The following is a 21812-nucleotide window of genomic DNA, read 5'->3' as shown; positions in this document are numbered from 1 at the left end:
TCCTCACAGACAAGCATAGTGCCAGTGTCGGCGTCACCTGCTGTGTTGGGTGCTTATGTCCACGTGCACTTCGTGTCTTCCTCATCTGAGCCAGCCATGAGCCTGCACCCCTGCCTTGGGCAGAGTAGAGAGGGGATGTTTCTCACGCCTGCCCCTGAGGGCTTCTCCTTCTCTTCTGGCTCCTGATGACCCTGTGGCACTTCTCCCCTTCCTGCTCGTCACAACCTGGAATGCTGACATGTAAAATAAAAGTGAGGGGCCAGCCCAGTGGCGCAGCGGTTAAGTGTGCACGTTCCGTTTCGGCGGCCAGGGCTTTACCAGTTCAGGCGTGGACATGGCACCGCTGGCAAGCCATGCTGTGGCAGGCATCCCACATATAAACTAGAGGAAGACGGGCACGGATGTTAGCTCAGGGCCAGTCTTCCTCAGCAAAAAGAGAAGGATTTACGGCAGATGTTAGCTCAGGGCTAATCTTCCTCAAAAAAAAAAAACAATTCCAGGTGAAAGGCATTAAACAACACAAAAAGGGATATTTGAAACTGATAAAAGGTATACATGAGCCTGACAACATAGTTTGGAAATATGTTAATCAGACACTGATAGAACCATAAGGAGAAAATGAAAACACACGCGCACACACAGAGGGAGACTCTGATACAGCAAGTAGAAAATGACAGATCAAATAGAACAAAATAGAAGAAAAAGAACATCTAAATAAGTCAATTAACGAACTTAATCTAATAAATTTATACTCAATAAATGGCAAAAAAAAACCACATTATTTTTAAGCACCCAGAAACATTCACAAAAATTAGCCAAGACATAAGACAGAAAGTAAAACTTCTCTGACTTCGATACAGCAGAGTTAGAAATGAACCATAAAATTAGTAGCCCCTCCAAAATCTATTCACTTAAATTTTTTGAGTCAGTATTCTAAATAACTCACAGCTGAAGCTATAAACTACTTTGTAGAGAAAGTGAGAGCACACCTTAAATTTATGAAATGCACCAATCAATATGAAAGAAAAATTCAGAACCTAAAATTAACTTTTCTTTTCTTTTTCTTTTCTTTTCTTTTTCCTTTTCTTGCGGAGGAAGATTAGCCCTGGGCTAACTTCTGTTGCCAATCTCCTCCACTTTATATGTGGGTCACTGCCACAGCATGGCTGATGAGTGGTGTAGTTCCATACCTAGGATCTGAACCCACAAACCCAGGCAGCTGAAGCAGAGCACACTGAACTTAACCACTATGCCATGGGGCCAGCCCCTAAAATTAACTTATTTTTTAAAATTTACAATAAATAAACTGATAGATGGAAAAAAAGAATAGCAGAATAACTACAAAGTATGAAGGATTGCATTTATTAAAATAAAAACAGAAATTAATAAAATATCAAACAAAAATATTTTTTATCAATAAACCCTAAAACTGATTCTTTGAAAAGACCAGTAAACAAACAAACTTTCATCAAATCCAAATTTTAAAAAAGACACAATAAAATCAGGAATAAGAAAAGCAACCTAATTAAAGATGTGGAAGTGGTTTTTAGAATGATAAGAGAATATTAGGAACAAATTTATGCCAATATATCTGAAAATCTAGATGAAGTGGATGCTTTTATATAGGAAAATATAAATCACAAAAATTGTCTTAAGAAGAATTTGTTTTTAATGAGCCGCAATAGAAATTTAAAAGGTAAAATTTTAGTCCTCAAAAAGGCCCAAGATCTAATATTTTTATGTGTGATGTATGCCAAAATATCAAGGAATAGATTATTCCTATGTTAAATTATCTTTCCAGTAATAGAAAACCTCCCCAGTCATTCCATAAGACTAACATAAGGCTGATACCAATAAGAACACAAAAAAAAGCAAGTATAAATATGAAAATGTATAGACATAACTGTCATTGTTTGCAAACAACAGGCTAATCTGAGTGGAAAATCAAAGCAAATCAACTCAAAATCCTTTATAACAATTAATATAACAATTAATAGTAAGGTGGAAGATTAACAAAGAAAAACACTCTCTTTCCTGTGCTGATAATTCATCTGTCTGGTCGGCCTGCTGTAACAAACACTGGGTGGCTGAACAACAGACATGCCTTTCTCACGATTCTGGAGACTGGAAATCCAAGACCAGGCTCCTGGCCAGTTTGTTTCCTGATGAGAGCCCTCTTGCTAGCCTACAGACAGCCGCCGTCTTGCTGCATCCTCACATGGTGGAGAGAGAGAGCTCTAGTCTCTCTTCCTGTTTTCGCAAAGACGTTAATCTCATCCTGGGGTCCCCAGCCTCATGGACTGACCTAGACCTCATTACCACCCAAGGCCCACCTGCAAACACTACCTCACTGAGGGCTGGGGCTTCAACATGTGAATTCTGGGGGGCACAGAAGTTCAGTTCATAGCAGTAATAACTAATTAGTAACTATAATAGACAAGATCATATGCTATTACTTTTTCTAGTCAACATTATACTGCAAGTTTTATCCAGTGCAATAAGATAAGAAAAATAATTCAAAGGATAAGAATTGGAAAAGAAGAAACAAAATTAAACACCAAAAAGAATTGATTGCCAGACTCAAAAAGAAAAAACAAACAACAATAAATTTAATTAAGGAGGCGAAAGGCCTGTACACTGAAAACTATAAAACATTATTGAAAGAAATTGAAGAAGATACAAAGAAATGGAAAGATATTCCATGCTCATGGATTGGAAGAATTAACACAGTTAAAATGTCCATACTACCTAAAGCAATCTACAGATTTAATGCAATCCTTATCAAAGTTCCAATGACATTTTTCACAGAAATACAACAAAGAATCCTAAAATTTATATGGAGCAAAAAAAGACCCCAAATAGCCAAAGCAATCCAGAGAAAAAAGAACAAAGCTGGAGGCATCACACTCCCTAATCTCAAAGTATAGTACGAAGCGACAGTAACCAAAACAGCACAGTACTGGCGGGAAAACACACATGCAGATAAATGGGACAGAATTGAGAGCCCATAAATAAACCCACACATCTATGGAGAGCTAATCTTTGACAAAGGGGCCAAGAACATGTAATGGAAAAAAGAAAGTCTCTTCAATAAATGGTGCTGGGAAAACTGGACAGCCACATGCAAAAGAATGAAAGTAGATCATTATCTTACACCATACACAAAAATTAACTCAAAGTGGATTAAAGACTTTTATGTAAGACCTGAAACCATAAAACTCCTAGAAGAAAACATAGGCAGTACACTCTTTGACATTGGTCTTAGCAGCAATGCTTTTTTTTTTTTTATGCTTTTTGAATATGTCTCCTCAGGCAAGAGAAAGAAAAGAAAAAATAAGCAAATGAGACTACATCAGACTAAAAAGCTTCTGCATGGCAAAAGATACTATCAACAAAACTAAAAGACACCCTATTGGTTGGGAGAAGATATTTGCAAATCATTTATCCAATAAGGGGTTAATATCCAAAATAAAGAACTCATAAAACTCAACAAAAAAAGCAAAGAACCCGATTAAAAAATGGACAGAGGGTCTGAGCCAGCATTTTTCCAAAGAAGATATGCAGATGGCCAACAGGCACGTGAAAAAATGTTCAACATCACTAATTATTAAGGAAACGCAAATCAAAACCACAGTGAGCCATCACCTCGTGCCCATCTGGGTGGCTGTTACTAAGAAATCAGGAGGGGCCGGCCCTGTGGCTGAGTGGTTAAGTCTGTGCACTCTGCTTTGGCAGCCTGGGGTTCGCAGGTTTGGATCCTGGGCACAGACCTACACACTGCTCATCAAGCCATGCTGTGGCTCCATCCCACATAGAAGAACTAGAATGACCTACAACTAAGATACACAATCATGTACTGGGGCTTTTGGGAGAGGAAAACAAAAAGAAGATGACTGGCAACAGATGTTAGCTCAGGGCCAATCTTCCTCACAAAAAAAAAAAGAAATAACAAGGTTGGAGAGGATGTGGAGAAAAGGGAACCCTCATACACTGCTGGTGGGAGTGCAAACTGGTGCAGCCACTGTGGGAAACAGTATGGAGTTTCCTCGGAAAATTAAGAATAGATCTACCATATGATACAGCTATTCCACTGCTGGGTATCCATCCAAAGAACATGAAAATACTAATTTGAAATGATATATGCACCACTGTGTCCACTGCAGCATTACTCACAATAGCCAAGACTTGGAAACAACCTAGGTGCCCATCAATGGATGAATGGATAAAGAAGATGTGGTATATTTACACAATGGAATACTACCCAGCCATAGAAAAGATGAAATCTTGTCTTTTGTGACAACATGGATGGACCTTGAGGGTATTATGCTAAGTGGAATGTCAGATGGAGAAAGTCAAATACCATATGACTTCACTCATATGTGGAAGATAAAAAACAACAAGAAACAAACAGACACAGAGAATAGATCAGTGGTTACCAGAGGGGAAGGGAAGTGGGGGAGGACAAGAGGGCCAAAGGGGCACATCTATACGGTGACAGATGGCAGCTAGGCTTTTGATGGGGAACACGATGTAGTCTATACAGATGTCAAAATATAATGATGTACACCTGAAATTTATATAGTGTTGTAAGCCAATGTTACCTCAATAAAAAAATAAATTTAAAAAAATCCAATTCAAAAATTGGCAAAGGACTTGAATAGACATTTCTCCAAAGAAGTTATATCAATGGCCAATAAGCACATGAAAAGATGCTCCATACCACTAATCATTAGGGAAATGTAAATCAAAACTACAAAGAAATACCACCTCACACCCATTAGGATGGCTAGTATCAAAAAAATGGAAAACAGCAAGTGTTGACAAAGATGTGGAGAAATTGGAACCCTTGTGCTCTGTTGGTGGGAATAGAAAATGGTACAGCTGCTGTGGACAACAGCATGGCAGTTCCTCAAAAAATTAAAAGTAGAATTACCATATGATCCAGCAATTCCACTTCTAAGCACATACTCAGAATATTTGAAAGCAGGGTCTCAAAGATGTATTTGCACACCCATCTTCATAGTAGCATTATTCACAATAGCCAAAATGTGGATGCAACCAAAGTGCCCAACAACACATGAATGGATAAGCAAAATGTGGGCTACACGTACAATGGAATATTATTCAGCCTTAAAAAGGAAGGAAATTCTGCAATATGCTACAACATGGATGAACCTTGAGGACGTTATGCTAAGTGAAATAAGCCAGACACAAAAAGACAAAAACTGTATGATCCTACTTATATGAGGTACTTGGAGTAATCAAAATCATAGTGGTGGTTGCCAGGGTCTGGGAGGAGGAGGAATGGAGAGTTATTGTGTAGGCATAGCGTTTCAGTTTTCCAAGATGAAAAGAGTCATGGGGATGGGTGGTGGTGATGGCTGCACAACGGTTCGAATGTATTTAATAACTCTGAACTGTACACTTCAAAATGGTTCAGATGGTAAATTTTATGTTATGTGTATTTTACCACAGTAGAAAAAAAAGAAAAGAAATAAAACATCTTTACAACAGTTAATTGCTTATAGATATTGTACAAGAGAGACTACAGAAGTAATAAGAGAGTTCAGCAAATCTTCTATATATAAAGTCAATCGCATTCCCTCTACATCAGTAGCAAATAGAAAACATAACGTTTAAAATGTCCCATTTATAATAGCAACATTTTGTTTGTTTGTTTTAAATAAGATACCTAGAAATAATTTTCTGTTTTTTAAGATTGGCACCTGAGCTAACAACTGTTGCCAGTCTCTTTTCTTTCTTCTTCTTCTTCCCAAATCCCCCAGTACATAGTTGTGTATTCTCGTTGTGAGCGCCTCTGGTTGTGCTATGTGGGACGCCGCCTGAGCATGGCCTCATGAGCTGTGCCATGTCCACGCCCAGGATCCGAACCAGCGAAACCCCAGGCCACAGAAGCGGAGCGCGTGAACTTAACCACTCAGCCATGGGGCCGGCCCTGAACCTAGAAATAATTTAACAAAAGACATATATGAGGAAATTATAAAATTTTATTAAAATACATTAAATAAGGCCTAAATAAATGGAGAGATGTGCCATCTTAATGGCTGGGAGCTTAACATCACAAAAATATCAAATTCCCCAAGTTAATCTATGTTTTAATGCAATTCCAATGAGACTCTCAACGGGTTTGTTCATGGAACTTGACAAGCTGATTCCAATGTGTCTGTGGAATAGAAAAGGAAAATGAATAGCCAAGACAGTTTTGAAAGACAACAAGCTGGAGGGGCTCTCTCTACGAGGGAGCAAGACTTACTAGAAAGCTAGAGTGGTTAAGACAATATGGTACATTCATACCAAGATGGATAAACAAACCCGTGGAATAGGATGAAAAGGCTAGCACCAGACCGCTACATCTGTGGAACTTATGTCAGAAGAGAGAGTTCAAATCACTAGGCAAAGATGGACTATTCAATAAATTTCTTAAGAAAATTGGTTATCTACACAGAAAAAGATAAACCGTGTTTCTGCCTCACATTGAGTACAGATGTAAATTCCAGAATAAGGTGTTATTATGAAAAACAAAATTTTATAACTTCTAGAACATGTAGGAGAATATTTTTATAACCTAGAATAGAGAACTCTTAAACAAGATACAAAAAGCACAAAACAGAGGAAAAAATATAAATTTGACCACATTGAAATTTAAAACTTAGATTCATCAAAATATACTATACGTAAAGCTACAGACCAGACACAGACTGAAGCAGGTGCTTGCAGTGCGTAGACTGGCAAAGGGCTAATGTGAAGAGCATATAAAGAACCCTACAAATGAATGGAAAACGAACAACCCATCAGACAAACAGGCAAAAATGTGAACACGCAGTTCAACAGAAGATGAGATCAAAATTCTCAACCCGTTAATCATTTTAAAACCATATTGAAACAGCAGTGAAATATCATTTCACACCCGTCATATGAGCAACACTTTTAAAAATTTACTAATACGGAGGGTTGACAAGTCTGAACTCAGAAACATAGAGTAGAAAAGTGGTTGCCAGGGCCTGGGAGGGGGGGAATTAGGAAGAAGTTGGTGAAGGATAGAAACTTTCAGTTATAAGATGAATGAAGTCTAAAGATCTAATGTGTAACATCGTGACTATGGGGATTAACACTGTATCGTATAATTGAAATTTACTAACAGAGTAGAACTTAAATGTTTTCATCAAAAAAAAAAAGAAAAGATAAATAAGTGAAGTGATGGATGTGTTAACTAGGTGCGAGGAATCCTTTCACAACGTGTGTTTATATCAAATCAGCACGATGTACACTTCAAGTATCTTACAGTTTAATTTGTCAATTCTACCTCAATAAAGCTGAAGGAAAGAGAGACGACAAATCTGTAGAGTCACGGCGTTTCCCTGCACTGATGACAGGGGTATAAATTGGACAGACTCTTGGAGAACAAGCAATACGTAGTAAAAGTGAAGGTACAGCTACCTTCAACTGGTGGCTCCGCTTCTAAGCAGATAACCAAGACGTGGACCTGCATGCTGATTGCAACGTTCTTTGTAATAGTGAAAAAGAGAAAAGGAAAACCTTACAGGACAGTGGCTTTTTAAGTGGTACATTCATAGAGTATACTGCTGTACAGCAGTTAAGATGAATGAACTAGACCTAAAATATATCCAAATGGCTAAATGTTAAAAACTTCACATGGATTGCAAAACGAGTGAGTTTGCAGAAAGGGTAGAGTTACCATTTATGTAAAGTTTTAGAACATTCAAAACAGTGCTGTATGTTTTTGTATTTAGTGAACATATCAGAACCTTCAGGGAATGATAAACAGCAAATTCCATTTAATAGTTCCCTCTGGGAAGGAGGAAGGGGCAAGGGGTGGGAGAAGGATCCAGAGCCGCGAGATGGGCTGCATGGGTGTTGGGCTCTCACCTCTCTCCCCTAGGTGTGCCACAGGGGAGGCATGGCAGGACATCATGCTGGCCTGCATGCCAGGGAAGAAGTGTGCCCCGGAGTCAGAGCCCAGCAACAGCACGGAAGGGGAAACGCCCTGTGGCAGCAGCTTCGCCGTCTTCTACTTCATCAGCTTCTACATGCTCTGTGCCTTCCTGGTAAGCTGAGGTGGGACTAAACAGCCACAGGTAATGAGTGTGAGTGCAGGCAGCCCGAGCCCTCCATCTCTGCAGCTCAGGGTCGGGGCAGCCCCATTAGAGGTAACCTGAAAAGACTGACTCAGTAGAAGTGTCCAACCTCACTGAGATAAGGGCAGACGGCTCTGGGCCAGAGTGAGCTCAGCCAGCATCTTTCTTGTCCGTTCTTGGCACCTATGGTGGCACCGTCCCAGAGGACAGAGGGGACGTGTGTGTGGAGGCCTAGAGGCAACTTCTGCTCCTCTGGTGCTTTGATGAGGAGTGAGGGAAAGGTGGTGGACTAGCTTGCCATCTGTCCTCGGCAGCCCTACCCAGCAGCTTGGTCTGTGGGAAGCTGTGCAGCCCACCTGTGGGGTTCATCCCACATGACTCTGAGGGGAGCAGTGTCAAGTTCATATCCAAGAGACCCAAGTTCCAGGGGCTGGTGTTTTAAATGGTGACATATGGCTGGTCTTTAGAAATGTTGGCTTCTGCCATGTATGTACCAGCTGGCAAAGTGGATTCAAGTGGCAGTGTGTAGGAAGGTCCTCTTAGACTCATCACTCTCTGTCCTCTGCAGATCATCAACCTCTTTGTGGCTGTCATCATGGACAACTTTGACTACCTGACAAGGGACTGGTCCATCCTTGGTCCCCACCATCTGGATGAATTTAAAAGAATCTGGGCAGAGTATGACCCTGAAGCCAAGTAAGTTCCCAGAGGGAAGTCCTGATTGCAGAGCTGAGAGAGGGGATTGCAAGATCACACGTGTAGAAGAGCTCCTGACGGGTTAGCATCAGGAGGATGGATGGGAAACACTGAACTGCACCAGACCCCAGGGTCAAGGATCAAGGGCCAGCAATAGGAGGCCAGGCACCTTTGGCTAAGTCAAGAACATAGCTGCTGTTTTCAGTTGAATAGGATACGAGATCCTAGTGTTGGAAGGATGAGTAAGTGCTCGAGTTAGCACGTGGAGGCCAGGCAGATCTCGACTCTATTCCTGCCTCAGGTCCGAGGACACCCTCATCTACTGAGCACGTGTGGTTGACACTCAGCAAATACCACTTGGTCAGATGGTTAGTTGACTAAAACAGCAGGTACACATTGAGAATTTTACTCATTACTAAAATCCCTTCCACCTTGAACATAGCACTGATGGAAATTTCTCATTAAAATTTAAACATAAAATCTAAAAAATAAAAAAAAATTGTAACTGTGTAGTAATGAATATTAACTGGACTGTGGGGATCATTTCACAATATATACATATATCAAATCATTATGAAGTACACCTGAAACTAATACAATATTATATGTCAATTATATCTCAATTTTTTTTTAAAGACCCTTGAAACTCAATTCTGGGACTTTTGTTCAACTCCTGAGGATATTGAGCTTTCTCTTCCACCTGCCTGAGTGTCATAGGGATGTGAGCCTAAGAATGTCAGGGGTCTGCCTGAGAACACGCAGAGCCGGGGAGGAGCCGCCCGGGCAGAGGAGCCACCGAGAGACGCAGCCAGCGGGCGGGGGCGTGTGAGATCGGAATCAAGCTGCTTCCTGGGGCACATGTTCCAGTTTTTGCTTAAGTCATTTGGATTGGGGGTTCTCTCACTTCACCCAAAAGAACACTGACTTATTTAGGGATTGTTGTCAAGATGATGGATAAGCCTGATTTTTCCCACAGTGTGGTTCTCGTGCGTGGATACACATAAACAGGAAGTGCTAATAGCAATGGATTTCTTTTCATACGTATAAGAAAGATACGAATCTAACAAACTCTCCATTATTTCATGCATACCACTGCTTAGGAGTGAAACCAAATTTTTTAAAATTCTAAACATGCGTATATTGGGTTTGGAGTTTGACCCTGAAGTCCTGCAACTCTGCACCGAGTTTGACCATTAGGGCTACGGCTATGAGGAGTTCCTCCTGCAGGTGGCCCCGCCGCTCAGGCACACGAGCTGGGCTGTTGGCCGAGACCATGGCCCTTCTCACTGATAGTTCTCTTCTCTCCTTCCTCTTCCAGGGGTCGGATCAAACACCTAGATGTGGTCACGCTGCTCCGGCGGATTCAGCCCCCACTGGGTTTTGGGAAGCTGTGCCCTCACCGCGTGGCTTGCAAAGTAAGAGATGACCTGGATTCACGGGAGAAAGAGAATTATGGGCAGCAAGATGCCCATTTGTCTTGTGACCTTGGTCAGGACATTGATCCATTAAGGGAATAAAGACAATATTTTCTGTGCCTAAAGAAACGAGCCTGGGCCAGATTATATTTTAAGGTTCCTTCTAGCAATAAGTTCTCAGACTCTATAAAGAACAGCAGAGTGAAGGCCTCCTGGCCCCGAAGCCCATGCCCAGTCCTAAATAAAGGACCTTCTTCAGAGAAGGCTCTGCTGCCGCATCGAGCCACATCACCCAGGGGTCCTGGAAGACTTCCCCGCCTAGGATGGATGGATTAGGGGTTCTTTCCCTGGGATCAGAAGTCCATTTGAGAGTCCAGGCCTTGGCTTCAGGGACCTGTGAAGCCCTAAGATTGTACACAAAATCTCTGCAACACTCACACAGTGTGCTAGGGGGAGGATCCATATTTTCATCAGATTTCTAAGTGAGTCCATGACCCAAAAAAGATTGAGACAAGCATCCTAGGTTCTGTTAGACAAAGCTCTTGCTCGTGCGGCCCTTGCCTGAGCTGGAGAGTGAGCGTCCCTGAAGCTGTGTGCCCAGTGCCTCTCTTGCCCCCCGGTAACCCCCACCCAGTAGCCCAGCGGTCGCTGAAGAGTCTTGTCTCCACTCTCTCCCCTCTTCTTTCAACTTCTGTTCTCGCCATTCTGTACTCTCTGTTGGAATAACGATGAGCGGAAAAAGGGCTGGGAGGAAGTGAGGTCAGAGCACTGTACAGAGGAAGAAACACAGAAAAATTCAGCTCTGTGGATAATACACTCATGGAAAATGGAGAATTGAAGGAATTTAGAGCCTTCTACTTGTGCTCTGTTTTTCTCAGTCTTCTCTCATTTGCACCTCCACTTCATTCCAGAAAAGAGTTTAGAAGCTTTCCGAGAGTATAAAAGAGACTAGGTTACATCTCAGGTGAAAGCAGAGTAGGAGACAGGAGCAGGAGCAAGTTCGGCCTGTACGCCGCCTCCCGCGGGCCTGGACAGGCTGCGGACTGGGCAGGAAGCTTCCCAGTGGCCACGGGCAGTTCACACTGTCCATGAGATTCAGGAAGATCCAGTCGTTCAGGAAAATTACAGCCCTCTTGGCACTACGATTGACAGGAAGATGCTGTGTGATCTAACCGGTCACATCCTTGCCCACGTCCAGGAGCAGACGCCAGGCTGAGTTTCACGGCAGTGGACCCTGCTGTGTGCTGAGGGCCCTGCGCCCGAGCACAGAGCGAGGGCAGCGAGTCTGGGTGGTGGGAAAGGAGGGAGGGGGCAGTATGATCCTGTCCAGCATCAGCAAGCCTCCGATCCAGCTTGATGGAGAGGTGTGTTTTCAATATACAGAAAAGATGGTGCACTGCCTCTCCTGCAAGCACACCTCCCTTGCCGGCTCTCTTGCCGGGCACTAGTTAGTGCTGGCTGGTGGGGGCTCCCAGCCACTGCCCAGCATGTAGCTGTTCTTGTTGCCAGTAGAGAGCACACCCACTTGCCTGAGCAGACATTGAGCGGGGAAGGGGGTTGGGCTGCTTAACTTCCTTTTGTGGAAGCAAGGGTCTAATGAGGACAATTTCCATCCCTTCCTCAAAGTGGAGGGGCGAGAGTACTTACAGCAGAGCCAAGATTTTCCCCAGAACAGGTTCTGAATACATTTTAGTGACCCATGCTTACGCGCCCACCCACTCCCGACACACGCACCCAGTTTTCGCGCTCCCTCAGCGTTCTCCGGCCATGGCGGTTCTGTTGGTCCATGGAGAACCATTTTCTGTAATCACCAGCTCTGCCTCCTCTTCCCCTCCAGCGCCTGGTCTCCATGAACATGCCTCTGAATAGCGATGGGACGGTCATGTTCAATGCCACCCTGTTTGCCCTGGTCCGGACAGCCCTCAGGATCAAAACAGAAGGTAAGAGTCCCCCACAGGCCACTGGGAGGGCCGCTGGGAAGATGTAGCCGACCAATCAAAGGACTCAGCGGCCTGCAGAGTGCTCCCCGGACCTGCCCATCCCACGCAGCAGCAGAGCCACGTGGGCCAGCAATTACCTTCGTCTGGGGAAGTTAGAGGCCTGGCCTGGTCATGTTTTCTTTGCTTCTTGAATGGCCTCCTTGCCTCTAGCTTATTTATTTTGAACTCAAGCTTTCCATCAAACCATAGAAATTATTCTAGGTGATATTTTGAAGTCATAGTTCAAAAAGCAGAAGAAGATGTGTATTACCTGGAGCAGGACCAAGCCCCATCAACAGGGAATTTTACTGGCTACAAGTGGGCCTCTCAAGTGCTCAGCTCTTTTTAAGTGAAAAGGACTTGTGTCAGGAAGGGGTCACAGTGGCAAATGGTGACTGTGGCTGTGATCACCACATACCATTGTGCAGCTGACTGCTGGGAGTTAAGACCTCACCTGTGCTGTGCTAGTCAGCCACGCTCCCTCAGGCCGGGTCCACCTGAAAGGACGCCTTCTTCTGGTTCGCATAACGGTGCCCTGTTAGCAGCAGCCTTGGCTGAAACAATCTGCTGTCCGCATCGTTGATGATTATTTCTGAACCACTCTGTGGAAAAGGCTGTATAAAATGTCCCTAAGAAGACACCGTCACTCTCCAAGAGCTCCCGGCCCACCGCAGTGTCTCGCAGAGCGTGGTCAGGAGGCCGCTTGCCTTGGAATCTGCTGAGAGAACTGGTTTAAAATGTTGGGTCCCTATCACCAGCCCAGATTTGCTGAATCCGAATCTCTGAGAGTGGGGCTCAGGAATCTGTATTTGGAACCAACTACACAGACGATTCACATGTGAACTAAAGTCTGACCCTGCCGGTGCAGCATTTAGAACTGGCACAAGTGGGCCAGCAGTGTGCTTTCTTTTCTCCTTCTCCTGTCTCCATCTTAGAGTCTCAGGCTGCTGGTGACAGCACTCTCCTCGGTGTGATGGAAGGAGCACTGGGCAGGGAGATGGGAGATGGATTCTGATGACGTGCACGATAAGTCATGTATTCTCTGTCTACGTCGTTTCTTCATGTGTCAAATAAGAAGGGTAATCACATAAAGGGAAGTTAGTTCAGCGAATAACCCAGAGCATGCCTTCTCTTGGCTAAATCCTTCCAGAAAATAATAGAAACATCTGAAACAAAGGAAAACAAGAACCAGTCCAGCAAGATACATGTCTAAATAATGAACTAATCTTAAAAAAAATTCAGTAGTTCAAGTTCTGCTGCTAAACTAAAAAGAAACAAAGGCTAAGGAATGTTCTCTCAGAAGCCAGTGCAGTAACTCAATCTGAAATAGTGTGAGTGGGCTATTTCTGACACTGAAAGAATTAAATGCACACTGAACATACACACATTAGGAGAAAAATGGGAAGGAAATTTGTCAATATGTTGATAGTGACTCTCACTCAGGGTAGAATCGGCAGTGATTTCTACCTTCTTCCTCTGCTTTTGTTACTTTCCAAATTTTCTACAATGACGATTATCGCAGTTCCGTCTGGGGCAAGATCTTCTTTTCTCAGGAGAGAAGATGGAGTGAGTACTAGAAGGAATACACAGCAACACTTAAAGCAGGCCGTGAATTGAGGGTATAAACTTTCACCGGCACACTGAAGCCAGGACTCAGTGCCGTTGGAGATGCGCCGTCAGAGCAAACTGAGTCCCAGGGAAAGAACTCTGACAGCTCAAGAGAGCGACACCAGCCGAGCTGAGCCCAGAGTCCCACACCCACAGCTGAGCCAGAGGAGACGAGGGGAGCAGCCAGCCCCACCAGAGCTGCAGTCCGGTCAAGAATTAAAGAAAGCTTTCAACTCAAAGACGTTTATCTGCTGTGCTGCCTTGTCCCAGAGTTCACAATACTGTATTGCACACTTCAACTCCTGGTAAGGGGGTAGATCTCATGTTAAATGTTCTTGCCACAAAAAAATAAAAAGTTTAAAAACAGACTATCTTCCAAACAGCTGCGTTGCCAACTCCAAGGCAAACCTGCATCAGAGACAAGCCCCCCACAAACCTGTGGGGCTCTGAAGTCTGGGAGACAAAGGCAGGTTCTTAGAAGAGAGATCGAACCTGAAGTGAGTTCGCTCACCCGTTGCACAGCAAGCCAATCTCTGACACCAGGTGTGGTGGAAGAAAGTAGGAATTTTATTATTGCACAGTGCAGGGCAAGGAGAGAGGGCAGCTAACACTGAAATCCCAAACTCCTCAAAAAGCTGAAAGGAGGGGTTTTTATTTGGGGTTTTAGGTAGGGGAGGGGGAGCATATGGCCTTGCTGGTCGGAGCTTTCCCACCAGCCTGTCTTTGTTCTTGAGACACTTGCAGAGAGGAGGGAGCCCGTGACCTTGCTGGTCAGCAGCTTTCCCACCAGCCTGTATCTCTTTGTGGGGAGGAGATAAGGAATCCAGGTGGTTGTCCTTGGTGGTGTCTGTCTCCAAGGAGGATAGTGGATTCTGGAGCCAGGAAGCCAGGGAGCAAGCTGGGAATGAGTGTTTGGGTTTCAACCCCATATATGCTGGTTTTAATGTGGGGGAACTGATATCAGGGCCGGTATCAGAAGCAACTAGGAAGAAATGTGAGAAAGCATCTACATCTGTGAGGATAAGTCTTACGTCAGTCCTTATCCTTCAGACTTTCGAGAGTGGGAGGAATTGGAGAGAAACTATGCCTACCTCAGAGGACCAGGCCTCTCGTCCCAAGTCCAGTCTCAAGCCAGAGAAACCTTTGAAATAGAGAAGGAAGAGGTTTTAATACACTCGAATGATATGCCACAACTGTTGGTGGAGTTCCACACTTACATCAATCATTGTGGGAAGATTCAAGCTCGAAAACCTGTGAAAGATCCTTTTGGAAGATGCATTCATTGCCTAGATCTGCCCTAACAAATGATCACGAGCTTGGGGGCTAGCAACAGCAGGCAGGTGCTCTCTCATAGTTCAGGAGGCAGGGGTTTGAGTCGAGGTGTCGGCAGGCTGGGTCCTTATGGAGGCTCTGGGTCCTGATGGAGTGCTCGGCACTCACGGCCGTGTAGCTGTGTCACTCCGGTCTCTGCCTCCATCTCACACTGACTTCGTCCCCAGGTGTCTCTGTGTGTCCTCTCCTCTTCCTGTAAGAACACCAGTCATGTTGGATTTATGGCCTGCCCTAATCAATCGCCAAAGAGCCTATGTCCAACTCAGGCCACATGCAAAAGCTCTGGGGACATGACTGGGGGACACTCGTCAACCCACTACAGACAATAAGTGTATCTGAGCATTAAAGTAATTAGGACTCTTCTGCTGCATGTGTCTGAAACCACTGACCACCTTAACCAGGAAGGGAATTGATTGCCTCCACAACTGGAGCGCCCAGGAGTTGTCCTCTGGCTTCACTTCCTGTTTGGATCCAATGTTCGAACAGGGGAGTCAGGGGCCCGTCACTTTCTCTGCATTGCCACCTCTGCATGCTCCTGTTGGGCTTCCTTCCCGGAGCCTCTCCCACGTGGCCACAGGGCGGATGTCGTCTCAGGCAGTCTGAGGCCAGAGCACTGGACCCTGTTCTGTCCTGCCTCCCCTGTGTAACAGCAGTAAGCATCCTCACTGTTGGTCTCCTACTGCTGCGTAATCAATTACCACAAACTTTTTGGCTTAAAACAAGGCCCGGTTATTAGATCACAGTTCTAAAAACAGGTCAGGAGTCCAGCCACGGCCTAGCTGGGTTCTTTGCTCAGGGTCTCACGAGGCCAAATGAGGATATTGATCAGGATGGCTCTTCTTCCTAAGACTCTGGGGAAGAACCCCCTTCCCACCTCATCCAGGTTGTTGGCAGAATTCATCTTCTGCAGTGGTAGGACCAGCTCTCAGCTGGGGACCACTCAGCCCCTAGAGCTGTCTCTTTCAGTTCAGTTCACAGCATGTTGTGTGCTTCTGCCAGGACAGTGGCACCATCTCTCCACTCCTCCCCCTACTCACAGCTGGAGAGAACTCTCTATCTTTTGACCCCCTTCACACATTGTTTTTTTGTCTTTCTGTCCTTCTTCCTTCCTTTCTTCTTTCCTTCCTTCCTTCCTTCCTTCCGTCTTTCCTTTTTTTTCTTTCAAGATTGGCCCTGAGCTAATCTGTGCCAATCTCCCTCCATTTTGCATGCAGGACACTGCCACAGTGTGGCTTGTTGAGCAGTGTGTAGGTCCATGCCTGGGATCTGAACCCATGAACCCCAGGCTGCCACAGGGGAGCACGTGAACTTACCCACTACGCCACTGGGCCAGCCCCTATTTGTTTTGGCTTTTGTTTTATTTTTTTTTTTATTGAGATATAATTGAAATATAACATTCTATTAGTTTCAGGTGTACAACATAATCTGTATATAGTATTAAATGATCACCATAATAAGACTAGTTAACATCCATCACACACAGTTACAATTTTTTTTCTTGTGATGAGAACTTTTAAGATGTACTCTCTTAGCAAGTTTCAAATATAAAACACAGTATTATTAACTATAGTCACCATGCTGTGCCTTACATTGCATGGCTTATTTACTGTGTGACTGGAAGCTTGTGCCTGAGAACTCTCTACTTTCAAAGAACTCATGTGGTTAGGTCAGGCCCATCCAGATGATCGCCCCTTCTCAAGATCATGTGTGCCATATGATAAGACCTAATCCAGGAGTAAAAACCATCGTTATCTACAGTCCCAGGGATCATGCAGGGTGTGTGTATATTGGTGGTGGGGGAAGAAGGTTTGGAGGGATCCAACATCCTGCCTACCACACCCTCTCCCACAGCTGCACATCTCAGCTTTCCTTTTTCATAGCTATCAGGCCAGTATCTTGGAGGCTGCATGAGACGGGCATCTAATTAAGCCTGTTTTACCAGTGGAGAAAGTGGACCCAGAGAAGCTCCAAAACCACAGAACCCAGCATCTTCTGATTTCTGCTTCCACTGTGAGATTTTGTCACCTCCTCCCCACAGGAGACTCAGCAAAGGGCTTTGAGACAGAGGTCCCCCTGCGTGTGGATGCTCTGCATGAGTTCGCAGCGGGACACTGCTCTTCCTTCCAAGCACCCACGTTTCCCCAGTCCCCCACGGAGGCCGTGAGAAATGCCACCCACTGGAGCAGCCCTGTGCTCTCCTGGCGGGTGGCTGTCAAGCACAGTCTTGTCAGCTCCAAGGGCCACCCACCAGGAAAAGCAGTGTGTGGGGTGAAGGGACACCAGGGCAGCAGGCAGGGAAGAAGGGGAGAGGAATGGCATTGGACAGGGGAAGGAAAAGGGAGAGCAATATAAAGAGAAAAGGGATGAAGGTGGACAATGGGGAGAAAGAAAGTGAAACGGGCAGGTTGGGGCAAAGTGCCACCAGCAGTGGCTTCCCACTTTATGCAGAGGGACCCACCCCACAGGAGGACCCTCCAAGGGGCTACGATCATTTCAGCCTTGCATCTCCCTCCCCTCAGGGAACCTGGAACAAGCCAATGAGGAGTTGCGGGCCATAATCAAGAAGATCTGGAAGCGGACCAGCATGAAGCTGCTGGACCAAGTGGTGCCCCCTGCAGGTGGTAAGCGCGGCCTGCTCTCAGATCCCTCCGCATTTGCCCCACCCCCTACACGGTTTCTCGGCTCCTCCTCTCCTCCAGTCCTCCAGCTGTGGCACCATTAGAAGGGTGGACACGTCCCTGAGACCTGTACCCTTGAGTCCACCAGCCGTGCAGGAGACCTGGCTTCCCCACACCCTGCCTGTGGGCTCGGAGGCCCTCTGGGTGAGAAGCGACGAGGGTGCGATGCCCTCCCAAACTCACAGAGGCTCTCGGGCTGGGAGTCTGGTCCACTCTTGCGTTTCACAGATGGGGCCAGGCAAGCCCCCTTGATGCTTAGAGGCTTGGCAGAACTTCCAAGCAAACTCTGCAAAGTCTGGGTTTCCCCATAAACCAGTGAGCTGATTGCTCCAGGAATAATGGGGCCCTGAGATCCCCTCTTGGTGGAAATTCTTTTTGTTCTTTCCAGGGCGGTGTTTCTTGTCCCTATCAAGTCCAGAGCCCCTTTTTATAACAAGTAGTTTCTAACGCCCCTACTACTATCCTGAATGAAAATTATAAATAGACCCTCCCTACAGATATAATTTCCAAAATATTAAGAAAATGCTTCCACTCTGATATAAAATATATTAAAATTAAATGTTTTTGAATATATATAAATATTGAGGCATGACTATGCCAGATGTAATAATTAACTGATGAAATGCTTGCATGCACCCACTTATGATGAATAAGTTTGTATTTAAAGGAAATAAGGTAATATTGAATATTGTTGACATTTTGTATTTGTCATTTGGAAGTAAAGGCTAAGTATATTTATACACACGTGCGCGTGCAGTGTACACACACATACACTTAGGTGCATGCACTTCCTTAGAATAAATGCAGAATGATGCAGGCAACTGAGATACAGTGGGTGACTCAGATACACAAGGGGCATTGCCATCAGGGATACGGTTTTCCAAAATGTGAACCCCTCTTGGTCAAGTTGAAACAAAGCAAAGTACAGTCCTCCGTCGATTTACACAGCAGTTGTATTCCTGGTAAATTCCGGTTATGGTAAAACCATACAAAAAATGTTTGTGTTCGGATGTAAAGTGAAGTTAGGTTCTTAGCTCAAATAATTATAATCAAGTTGTTCCCCGACATGGACGTCTAGCATAATGCTTGGAGCTATGCAACAAAGCTATTATCTGCTGTGCAAAACACTTCTCTGCTTTAAGGACACATCTAGAACCAGTTAATGCCGCTAGCACCCCCAGTCACTGTGACAACTGAAAAAGCCCCATGCACTCCCAAAACACTCCTTAAAGGGTGACTCCACCCCTGTGGAGAAGCACTTCGCCAGGGCGGGCAGGACTGGGGCTGAGTGAAGGGTCGCCTGGACAGCCGAGCACCACCTGATGTTTTACAGGCGTTAGTTTATTTAATCCTTACAACATCTCTATGAAGTTCGCTCAAGGAATTTGCTCTTAGAAGCTAAATAGCTGACCCAAGGCTGCGTGGAGAGGACACGGCAGATTCAGGGTTCACGCCCAGGTCTGAGGGACGCCGGGACTCCTGGCCCGTCCCCCGCAGCTCTTCTTCCCTGACTGCCCCAGATAGGGGGCTCAGACCTTTCCCTCCCACATGGGAATGAGGCTCTCACCATGTGGAAGACCATCACTGCGGTGGAGCTGGCCATTCTTAGGGGACAACTAGGAGCAGGCAAACCATCACTGGCCCTAGATCTAACCCAGCTGGCTGTCTCCCAGGCCTATTGCCCTGCCCTTCACAAAGAACAGGGAGATGGAGCAAAGAGGCTACTGGTAGGGCATGAAATTTCCCCTCGGAGACTCCCTGGCTTCTCCACCACCTGGTTCATTCCCAAGACAGAGTCTGAGTATGTCATGTGTAACTTGGGTGCCCAGCCCTGGAAGGACTCAGGCAAGCCACATGGTAAGATAACCCAATCTGTCTGGTTGAAAGAAAAACCCAAACTTAGACAGGGGGAAGGCACTCCTTCCACGAACCCCTCCCATCAGCCTTTCAGCAGAACTGTTTGCACTTAGGGGACTGGTCAATGTGTGATGGGCATCTGAAGCTTTGGCATCAAATAAGCACTAGTTAGAAATTTCAGTTCAGTGAAAAAAAGGCAAGGAGGGAAATAATTTTGACAATACGCCACTTTTCTGTTAAAATGAAGAAGGGATAAGAATATATTTGCTTATTTGCTTAAAGCATTTGTGTGAAGAATCTCTGGAAAAATACTCAAGAAACTAATAAAAAGATTATGTATTAGGAGGTGGTATCTAGGCAGATCGGGCAGTGGGAGAGAGATTTTTCGCTGTATATCTTATCTCTTTGAACTATGTGAATGTACTATCTCCTCAAAAAAATTAAATTTAAAAAATTTAAGAAAGTTTGGATGCTGAAAAAAGATTACAGAAGCGAGCTGAGTTCCCTGTCCTCTCTTCGCATGTCTCAGATGACGAGGTCACGGTTGGCAAGTTTTACGCTACTTTCCTGATCCAAGAGTACTTCCGGAAGTTCAAGAAGCGCAAAGAGCAGGGCCTTGTGGGCAAGCCCTCCCAGAGGAACGCCCTGTCCCTGCAGGTGAGAGGCCAGGGGCCAGGGCCCCACCCCGGGGAAGCCTCCTCACCTTCCACCTCGGGCCAGGGCCCAGGCTCTCACCTGCAGCCTGGAGGCCAGGTCCCTTCAGAGAGCTCCAAGGTGGATGCTGAGGGGGGTGACACATTCCTTTCCCGCCTGCCATGCTCCCCACACACTGCCTTCCACAATCCTGCCTGCTGCACGTGGCCCCCCCGGCTCCCCCCACCTCTCTGGAACTCTGTCCAAGTGTCCATGACAGCCTGCTCATGCGCCTTCATCCTTCCTGGGTGCATGAATGGATTCTTCCACTCTGGGGCAGACACGAGAGGTCTCAAAGCACATCCCCTGGTTAGCACACGCAGACATAGCCTGGGAGGCTCGCCTACCATGCGGAGGAGCAGAGGGGCAGGTGACTGGGGGGAGGAGCGCCAGGGCCCTCATATGTCCCTCTGGGTTCCAGGCCGGCCTGCGTACCCTGCACGACATCGGGCCCGAGATCCGACGGGCCATCTCTGGAGATCTGACAGCCGAGGAGGAGCTGGACAAGGCCATGAAGGAGGCCGTGTGTGCGGCCTCCGAGGATGACATCTTCAGGGTGGGTAGATGCACAGTCGCACTCATGTCCCTTTGTAAAGTTCGGTGTGAGGCCAGAGGGTGAGCTGGTGTCTGCCAGAAGATCCAGGGAGACAGCCCTGAGCTCTATGGCAGATTCCAAGCTCATCCCGCTCGGCTGTTTCCTATCCCACTGTCTTTTCCAAGCCTGACTCCACCTGAGGCCAGGGCTCCCGGATATGGCAGCTCCCAGAGCTTCGCTGGCTCTCAGGGAAGGAGGGGAGGAGCCACTTTCCTAAGGGAAACGTTTCCTAAGAGAAACTGCAACATTAGAAGTTGCAAAGTGGTGGCCCCTGGGCCACGTCTAATCTGCAGACCTGTTTTGTTTGCCAACATTTGAAAATCTGGCACCTTCAAATAAAAATCTAGACTTCTGGCTTCTCTTAAAAAAAATCAGAAGATCTGGCAATATTGTGCTTGGGTCCTCATATGGCAGCACAGGGCTGAAACCAAGAGTCGATTGTCCTTTGGGGATAGAGTGTGTGTTCTCAGGTCACTAAAGTCCCCTCCGGCTTCTGTCTCTGCTCCTGGACACGGAAGCTGACCAGCTGCAATAGGAAAACTAAACAGGACCGTGCAGGAAAAACAGAACTCTTATGTCCAGCTCTCTTCACTCATTTGTGGTACCCTGAAGGTATTTGGCTAAAAATCCTTCTATAGCAAGGGAGAAGCTACCAACCATACTTGCACCAAGGCCCTGTCCCTCCCAGCCCCCATGCCCGGTCCCCGGGCTGTCGAACACGGTGAGGTAAGATGAGCCCATCCCGCCTGTGGCTGTCTTCTCATCACCATCCTCATTCTCATCACTATGAAATGTTCATCACTGAATGGCCTCGGGGATGCATCACCACGTTAACACCACCC

At 45.8% G+C, this 21812-nt stretch overlaps 1 protein-coding gene across 9 annotated transcripts in view; it reads left to right on the top strand.

Annotated features, from left to right (window-relative positions):
- Positions 1–21812, top strand: part of CACNA1C (calcium voltage-gated channel subunit alpha1 C) — a 680405-nt gene that overhangs the window by 647495 nt on the left and 11098 nt on the right. For all 9 annotated transcript variants that reach the window (XM_070270768.1, XM_070270767.1, XM_070270765.1 and 6 more), the window contains 7 exons: positions 7922–8087; positions 8686–8813; positions 10132–10228; positions 12066–12168; positions 17667–17768; positions 20212–20339; positions 20797–20931. In XM_070270768.1, the coding sequence (XP_070126869.1) occupies positions 7922–8087; positions 8686–8813; positions 10132–10228; positions 12066–12168; positions 17667–17768; positions 20212–20339; positions 20797–20931 (859 nt within the window). The remainder of the gene's footprint in view (positions 1–7921; positions 8088–8685; positions 8814–10131; positions 10229–12065; positions 12169–17666; positions 17769–20211; positions 20340–20796; positions 20932–21812) is intronic.

This window comes from Equus caballus, chromosome 6 (assembly GCF_041296265.1).
Source record: "Equus caballus isolate H_3958 breed thoroughbred chromosome 6, TB-T2T, whole genome shotgun sequence".
Lineage (NCBI taxonomy): Eukaryota > Metazoa > Chordata > Mammalia > Perissodactyla > Equidae > Equus > Equus caballus.
The sequence above is the reverse complement of the archived record's forward strand: the minus strand, read 5'-3'. Positions and strand labels throughout refer to the sequence as shown.